Here is a 9,100-nt window from a genome sequence, read left to right as displayed (position 1 = left end):
GCACCAAGTAGATGAAGATAGAAAAAAAAAACCCCTACATTATCTTCTGATTTCCAAAAATAAACACTGAAAATTTTATTGGAAAAAAAGAATCTCAAAAAACCCAAACCCCCAAATCAACCCAACTGAGACTCTGAATGATACATATACTAACTGAAACTCCACACATCGCATTTCACTCACTGCTGGAGGACATTCTCCAAGTGTGACTAGAAAGAACATTTACACATAGGACAGAGGCATGTTTGAAATTTTTATTGAACAGGCAATGCATTGTGCAATGGTTAAGGACACAGATGCCTTGTGGAAAAGTTTAAAAATTATTTTTGGAAACAGTCTATGAATTGATGAACCCGGCTATGTTCCTTCTGCTCCTTCTTAGAGAGACTGTCTTCAGGAAAACTGTTTAATAGCTGCTCTTGGAAACGGCATCCCTGTTTTACCAAAAATGTCATGCCTAATAGTAAACATTGAAAGAAGACAGGATCCACAGGCAAGACCACACCCGGAGACACAAGTTGACCTCAGGTGGAAGCACAGACACACGTTCTCCTGGAGGACCTTCCCCTTTGTCCTTGCAGGAGCTTCCGACTAAGGCTTTCACTGCTCACTTCTGTTTTCTTCCTGCCAAGCCCTCTTTATCAAGGCAATTCTCAAAGACTCACATTCATACCTTTGGGCACAGGACCTTGTGCCTGGCCCTTTTCAATGGTGCTCTTGTTTTAGGGCACCTCTGGCCCAGGATTGTGGCTGTGTGTCTGTCTTTGTTGGCCTGGTTCCTTCCTCTTCCCCAGGCTCGCTCTCCCATAACTTGATAAAATCACTCTTCGGTTTCACAGTTTGTTTGCCTTGATTCACTGGCAGTTTTTAAGTAAGTGACCCGTCAAGGTAGTGGACGTTCTTTAGCAGCAGGCTGTCAGCCTATTTTATAATTTGGGGCATGTCACTCCAAGCTTGAGATTTCTTTCTGGCAAGTTCCATCCAGGATGGCTGATCTGCACTGGCATAACTGGCTCTCTTCAGCTGATGCAATTCTTTCTCCGTCATCACTGCAGACTGAGCCGCTGGAAAGAAGACAAAACAAACAGAAACATGAGAAATGAGTTTGGATTTCCACTTAAGCCTCTTGCGTTTCTTTAAAATATACGTCAAGGTCTTAGCTGTGGTCTCAAACACAAAATCTATTAATGTGTAAACACGTAAAGAAGATTCAAGCATAGAATAATTTATGTAATAAAAAGACTTAAGAACGGTAGGCTCAAAATGGTTCCAGCAACACAGTGAGGTAAGAGAAACTTTCAGAATAAAACTGCAGAAACTCTGGAGGTCAGTTTGCACAACAGTGCAAATATTCTTAACACTGCCAAACTGTATACTTAAAAATGGCTAGGATGGCAGATTTTGTTGTGTGTATTTTAAATCTATTAAATCTATTAAAAATAGATTTAAAAATACCGATGCGATAGCAGAGATGATTCTCAAAAACACTATGCTCGGTGAAAGAAAGCTACCTACAAAAGAACACATATTTTATGACTCTATTTATAAGAAATGTCCCCAAAGGCAAGTATATGGAGACAGAAAGTAGATTAGTGGTTACCTAGCCCTGGGGTTGGGAACGGTGAATGACTGTAAATGGGCATGAGTTTCTTTTTAGGGTGAGGGAAGTGTTCTAAAATTGGATTGTGATGGTTGTACAAGTCAGTAAATATACACTTATTGTCAATATACACTTGCTGAATTGTACACTGGAAATGGGTGAGTGTTATGACATGGAAGTGACATCTCAGCAAAAGCCATTTAAAAAATCAATGTGGCAAAGTAATTCAGAAAAGAAAACAAGAAAAGCAGGACCAGTTCTGGAAACATATTTCAAAGTAAAACCTTGGATTGTAAGTAACTTGTTCTGCGAGTGTCCCAAGTGTTCCACAAGATGAATAAACATTTCTGATAAATTTTAACTTGATAAACGAGCGATGTCTTGCAATATGGGTAGTTCGTGATGCCGAACATCACATAGTCACAACTGAGCCAATGGTTCTTGAAATTTGCTTTGGTATATGAGTGCTTTGGATTACAAACATGTTCCCAGAACAGTGTTCGCAAAACAAGGTTTTACTGTATTTGGTACTGCTTGCAGGTTTCATACCCAAGTTCTGATGGGACAAGGAGATTCCTCTTTGCAGCCCCTCCTGGAGGCGAAGCTTTGTCCCTTGCCTCCGGTCCACAGTGGGTTTGGCAGGAGCAATCAGGAAAGACTTGCTGCGGACAAAGTCAGCTTGCTTCATGGGCTCCTATTAGGACACAAGAGAGACACCCTCTGTCTGGTCACCGACACTCTGAGAGGGGGCAAACATAACCAACAGCAGCGGGGCCACAGAACTTCTCTGCTGAGCTGAGTCATGCCACTGGTACTTTCTTGGCAGAGCTCTAATTTGTGCCCTTGCTGAGAGGAGCCTTTAGAATGTCAGACTCAGGCGAGTGTGGGGCCTTCTGCTACGCCCACACAGATGTCGTGGCTTCTGCCCTGTCCCCACACCTGGCCTCAGCCCTGCGTGTCGGATGGCAGGGATTCCATTTAAAAGTCATAATGAATTGTTTGGAAATAGTTTTGAAATTTTTATGACACCTGTCGGATGGCAGGGATTCCATTTAAAAGTCATAATGAATTGTTTGGAAATAGTTTTGAAATTTTTATGACACCTGGTATGAACATGGATGCCCCAAACCAACATCATTGGTTAGTATTCACTTTAGAAATTCCCTTAGTCTGCATGCAGGGTTTCAGGGCTGGGTACGATGGAGGTTTGGGTTCAAACAAAGGAAAACAGATGCTGTTGGAGGCTGGGGCTCATTTCCTCACATGGCTGAAACACGCTAATGGGTTTATCATGGTGGCTATTAGGGGGAATACAGAAGCTGAGGATCTCGTCCTGCTTCTGAGCATAGATGCCTGGGGTTGAGGAAGCTGTTTCAGTGCAGAGTGTGAAGTGGAAACCCAGGTTCCAGCCCTGCAGTGGAGGTGAGGAACAAGAAGCCCCAGCAGGTGGCCAGCATAGCAGCAAAAGCAGGGCTTGTCCATTACCGTGCAACGAGCCGAGATGGAGCTGCTGACATGGTCACCACACATCTGAGAAGTTATTTTAACCCCATTCCATCTCTCCAGATGCTGAGCTGTGTTGCCCAGGGGGCAGGGCGCAGCAAGCTGCCTAAGCGATCCACCCACTTCTAACAGTCCAGCTCATACCAAGGGCACCCATTAGCAATCATCAGAGGCAAGGGTCTCTATAATGAACATGCAGAATGTGTGGGGTGCTGGGCCTCAGCTCTAGCTGGCTGGTCCCACCCTCTATCTATAGAGACAGAAAGCATTTGCTCTAAGCACCTGGGCTCTCTCGGGCGCCTTGGCTTGCTTTCCTATTTCTGACTTCAGGGTACGGACCCCAGGCTTGTCTTCCTGGTTAGGGGGCTGGTTGGGGGTCCCTCGCCGTTTCTGCCGAGCAATGGTGATCCAGGGTGGTGCAGGCTGGCCCTCGGCTGCAGGAGGTGGACCCTTCTCTGTGGGTAAAGACACAAGATTATGCAAAACAGCCCAGCCCTTGTCGAGTCTCACCTTTGGCTTCTCCCACACAGAGAACACTGCACAGAGGAGCTGGAGGCCAGGGTGTATGAGGGAGGAGGAGAGAGGGTCTGGGAAGCTTCTCTGGTGAGACCATTGCTTTTCTTCAGGGGACTTGGTTTTCTCACTTAAAGATGCATCAAAGAGATGATGCTCCTCTAGTCTGAGCCACAAAAAATTAAATGCAACTGCTCCTATATGCACATTTAAAAGCCACATTCCTCCCACAGGATACTTTCTGGAATGAGATAAAAATCAGTATATAAATGAGATTTCTTTAATATAAGCCTGACATTTTGGGCTAGTACATACTATGTGATTCCTGATTTTCTTGGAAGTTTTGTAGACACACTATTATTATTTTTTTAATTGTAAGCATAACCTTCCTTTTGTGGAGAATGACACCAAAACTAGCCACAGTTGGTTTCCTTAATGTTCTAGAGAGAACAGAAATAGTGACTTTGTTTATTAAAAAATTTTTTTAATGTTTCTTTATTTTTTTTATTTTTGAGAGAGAAAGATAGAGTGTGAGCAGGGTAGGAGCAGAGAGGGAGGGAGAGAGAGAATCCAAGCAGGCTCTATACTGTCAGCACAGAGCCCAAAGCAGGGCTTGAACCCATAAATGTAAGAGCATGACCTGAGCCGAGATCAAGAGTCAGATGCTTAACTGACAGCCACCCAGGTGCCCCTAAAAAAAATTTTTTTAATGTTTATTTATTTTTTAGAGAGAGAAAGACAGTGTGTGAGTATGGGAGGGTGCAGAGAGAGGGAGACACAAAATCTGAAGCAGGCTCCAGACTCTGAGCTGCCAGCACAGAGCATGATGCAGGGCTTGAACTCACAAACTGTGAGATCATGATCTGAACCAAAGTTGGATGCTTAACTGACTGAGCCACCTAAGAGCCTCTATGAGTTCCTCTTTTTATCTCTGTATTTGCATATTTTCTTTGATGAAAATTTATTACCTTTATCCACAGAAAAAAGAAGCAAGCTTACACTCTTCAAGGAAATCTATGACTTAAATAGTGCTTCTCACAGGCATATCAAAAGTACACCGAATCCAGGGTGTCTGGGTGGCTCAGCTGGTTAAGCAGCATTGGCTCAGGTCATGATCTCACAGTTTGTGAGTTCAAGTCCTTCATCGAGCTCTCTGCTGTTAGCACAGAGGCTGCTTTGGATCCACTGTCTCCTTCCCTCTCGAAACCTCCCCCACTCATGTTCCCTCTCTCTCAAAAATAAACAAACATTAAAAAAAAAAAAGTACACCGAATCCACAGGTTCCCCACAAGCCCGCCTTTCTGAATGTTTGCCTGCTACCTCAGAAAACAAAGACAGAAGTGTATCCCCAGATGCCTGGCCCCTGACCGCTTTCCCTTCTACACAGTGCACCTTGGTCAGCAAGGTGAAGGCAGGGCCCATGTTGCAGCAATGCGTGCAGATATCTGTGATGACCTCTCGTTCTCGGTGGCTTGACATATACCACCCCTGGCTCTGACGTGATAGGATATTACTCTATTTGTTCTTGTTTCTGTCTCCGGTTTAACCTGCAGTCTTTCTCTCAGCTCCCCGGTCACCAAAGAGGGGCAGGGGACAGGAGCCCCTGCCCTGCAAGCTTCGGTCTCTCGTCAGAGTTGAGAAGGGCCTCTGGCTTCACATGCTGACCTCTTCCTGGACTGGACAGCCGGGAATGGCTCCCACTCTTCTCCTGGCTGCTCCCTGAAGCCTCCACGCTGCTGGTCCCCAGGGAGCCCTGCTCTATCTCTTTCATTCATCCCTTGCCCCTTCTTGCTTCTTCAGGCTCTCCCTGGCAGCTGACCTCTTCTCTGCTGCTTTGCAAAGTGCTTGGGTCTCCCACAGCTTGAAAAGAACTGTCTCCACTGAGCCTCATCATCCCCTTAAAGCCCGAGTCCTCTGTTCTCCTCCACCCTCCACCTCCAATGGCCTCTGCCTGTGTCTCTTCAGCTAATGCCTGACCCAGCCACAACATGAGCGCTGCTCTCTCCATCCACCCAACCACTGAACTGTAAATCCTGAGGTCTCCATGTTCTCTACCTGCTCTACCCCTCGTACTGATGGAACTGCGTTAACCTTGCCTGGGAGGCTTGTCCTCCTTGGGTGTCTCCCTCCTGCCCCGGGTCCTTGTCGGACTCTTGCTCCCAAACCTGGGAATTCCTCCTAGCTCCTGACCCTCAGCCTTCATCACTTCTTCTTCAAAATGTTCTCTCTGTTCCACGCTTGACTTCAAAACTCAGATTTGCTCAGACTACTTCTAAATGTACAATCATTTCTATTAGCCAGATCTCAACATTTCTGCTCTCCTCCTTCTCCTTCCCTTTGTCCTTTCTCCCTCCCTCCCTCCCTTTGGGATTTCCTATGTGCAAGGACTGTGCTAAATGCTAAGGTGGAAAAATAAGCAGCCAACTGTCCTGTTCTTTCAAAATCTCAAAATCTAGTGCGGGAAACTAAACACAAACAATCAACTGTAGTGGAAACTGGAAGATGCTACAGTTTACCAAGTGCTGGGTGGATGAAGGGCCTAACACTGGTAGGTGGTGGGTGAGGTGCTGTCTGGGTTGGGACCTGGAGAAGGAACCTTCCAGGCTTCCAGAGGGGCACCATAAGGCCTCCTAGGTGGAAGGGGCAGAAGGCAGAGCAGTAGGCAGGCTGGCTGAGAGGGGCTGATGGATCATGAAGGGACAGACTGAGAAGGGTCTTCTTGGCCTTTTTCCTGTCCGTAATGGGGAGTCCTGGGGTTTGAACCAAGGGCACACTCTGAAGGCTGTGTGGAGAGGAAGTCAGACTGGAGAGGGATAGGAGGCTATGAGGTGAGGAAGGAGGCTATGGCCACAGTCCAGGAGGTAACAGGGATTAGACACCCTGTTCCAGAATCATCCCTACTTGCCCATGAAGGGCCTGCCCAGATGCTGCCTTCTCCATGAAGCCTACTCTGGTCAGCCTATCTGGTCAGCCTAAATGAATATGCTCTCCCTCTCCTAATCTCTCTTAAGAGATTTACCCCACTTCTTGGCTCACTGTCTGCCTCACTGATATATGCTTTCAGTCATTAGAACTTCTTATTTATTTAACAGACACACTCTGCAGACTATGCACCATGTAGTGTCCTAATATTAGCTCATTTATGATGTTGTTTTACGTTTTCTATCTCATCTGAAGAACCCAGTGATTGCCTAGCACACAGAAGGTGGTTCCATGTTTTACAGAAAGTCTGCATTTCTCTTACCTTAATCTCAACCTCTCATTCCAGGGAAACCTCATGGTCTTTCTAGACTTTTAACTTTTTTCTTTTATTTTTCAGAGACAGAGAGAGAAAGACAGAGAGAGTGTGCTAGTGAGCAGCAGGGGGCAGGGAGGGGGAAGGGCGGGGACAGACAGAGGATCTGAAGCCGGCTCCATGCCAACAGCACAGAGCCCGATGTGGGGGCTCGAACTCACGAACCATGAGATCATGACTTGAGCCAAAACCAAGAGTCAGACGCTTAACCGACTGAGCTACCCAGGTGCCCCTGGGCTTTTAACTGTTTTTAAAAGAAGATTTCTTTCCACTTCTCCTTTGATATTTTCCTCACACTCAATGACAGTTGTACCCTCCATTTGGTCCTGGCCAGAATGAGATGTGTGGTGGTGCCGTCCTCCCTGCTCTGTCCTGCACATGCTTGCTGCTCAGGAGCCTTTGCCACAGCACAGGCTGACTGGAGAGAGGGATTTTACTACGGGTTTAAACTCATTACCTCAGTCAACAGAATATTCTGAATAATTCTGTCAAGACTACAGATACACAGAGAGAAAATTTCCATCCCAAGTTTTAACCTAGAGGCTGAATGGCAACTACGAAATGCCACAGTGGCCCCGCACCTCCCAGTGCTCTGGGTGGCTCTCCAGCCCCTCAGGTCTGTGTAGGGCAAGTGACACATGTGTCATTCTCACCACGAGGGTACAAGACAGCTCTGAGGAATTTCTATACCCTATTTGGGCCAAAAAAAAGTATTTAAAAACTCACTGGAAAAGGTTATACAGGGGCTATGTAGCATTCCTGGGGACCATGCGGATCAGGGGCCTAGAGCAAGGGCGCCTGGGTGGCTTAGTTGTTAAGCATCGGACTTGGGCTCAGGTCATGATCTCACAGTTCCTGAGTTCCAGCCCCACATTGGTGAGCTTGAGTCTTGCTTTGGGTGAGCCCTGCTTCTCTCTCTCTCTGTCCCTCTCTCTCTTGCTTGCCCCTCCTGTCTCCGACTCCCTTGCATCCTCTCTCTCTCAAACATAAAATAAAAAATAAAATAAAATGGAGGCCTACAGCAAGGCTGGGGGCCCTCCTAGACCAGGCTCAAGGCTGACAGCTCACTGGACCAGAGGCAAATCCTATTCTGTCCAGTTTGGTCATAGGAACTGCGGTCTTGTAAACAATGCAGCTAGGTTCGGCTTGGCAAGAGGTGGCTTTTCTTTCCTTACATGGAGAGCATGCTGGCAGATTTCTTTGCAAGCAAAGAAGGGTCACTGGCCTCGGCTTTGCCTGTCAGTGGGCAGCTGTACTTTGTGTGTGAGTGTGTACACCTGTGTCAGGCATTCATGGGCAGGCTCATGGGACAGAGTGAGCTCTGCACCCACGCCCTGCTGTGCCAGTGTGACATCAAACAACCTACAACGGCAGTGCCACCAAGCACTGGGCCAGGCGCACAGCCGAGATCTTCCAGCAACCATTTTTCTTCTTTGGTTCCTATTTCTTTTCCCTGAGTGGTGGCCTCTCCTTGTATTCGGTATTCGGTGCTGTCTCCTCACCCCTTCATTCCTTGTCATGTCAGGAATGCGAGTGGGCCAGAGGGACCCTGACGGCCTCCAGACCCTTTCACAGGACAGTTCAGGACCAGCCTCATGGGTGGAGGGCACAGGAATGGTGGGAGAAATTCCAGGCACTGGGAAGGAAGCTTCCTACCATGGTTCAGAGAGGCCCGGGATTCCACCTGGAGCCTCACAGAGCCCACATGGAAGTGCCTGTGCCAGGTGAGCGCAGGCAGAGCGGCTGGGTAAAGAGCTATTCTGCTCTGTGGCAGAAGACCCAGCTGCCCAGCTGGCCACTCTGGTCTGCACTCCCATTCCCTGCACATGGTGCCACAGCAGGGGCAAGGACTGTGGGACGTGTGCTATACTCCACAAGGGGAGGCAGGGGAGAGGAATGAAGACACAGGTAATGTGCAGGATAAGGCAGGTTGCAGGTGCCAAGTATCTTACTGTATGACCGCTCTACTACATGAATATTCAGGGTCAAGGTTCAACCATAAAAAAAGCTTCTGAGATTAAACACGTTCAAAATGTCATTAATCCCAGGCTAATATAGATGTGGCAGCAGATTAAATAAAAGGAGCTGAAAACACTCCTTTGTTTACTCCTTTCTGCCTCAATACACAGACAACCTTAATCTTCTGGGGATTTGGCTAAAGGGCTCTGACATCTCAATTTCTCCTCCCC

General features: G+C 47.2%; 1 protein-coding gene across 3 annotated transcripts in view; it reads right to left on the bottom strand.

The window, feature by feature from the left end:
* Positions 1–252: 252 nt before the first annotated feature.
* Positions 253–9,100, bottom strand: part of CRACDL (CRACD like) — a 139,244-nt gene continuing 130,396 nt past the window's right edge. For all 3 annotated transcript variants that reach the window (XM_047854571.1, XM_047854570.1, XM_047854573.1), the window contains 3 exons: positions 3,386–3,558; positions 2,150–2,294; positions 253–1,064 (listed from right to left, as the gene is read on the bottom strand). In XM_047854571.1, the coding sequence (XP_047710527.1) occupies positions 922–1,064; positions 2,150–2,294; positions 3,386–3,558 (461 nt within the window). In that variant the 3' untranslated portion in view covers positions 253–921. The remainder of the gene's footprint in view (positions 1,065–2,149; positions 2,295–3,385; positions 3,559–9,100) is intronic.

This window comes from Prionailurus viverrinus, chromosome A3 (genome assembly GCF_022837055.1).
Source record: "Prionailurus viverrinus isolate Anna chromosome A3, UM_Priviv_1.0, whole genome shotgun sequence".
NCBI classification, from domain to species: domain Eukaryota; kingdom Metazoa; phylum Chordata; class Mammalia; order Carnivora; family Felidae; genus Prionailurus; species Prionailurus viverrinus.
The sequence above is the reverse complement of the archived record's forward strand: the minus strand, read 5'-3'. Positions and strand labels throughout refer to the sequence as shown.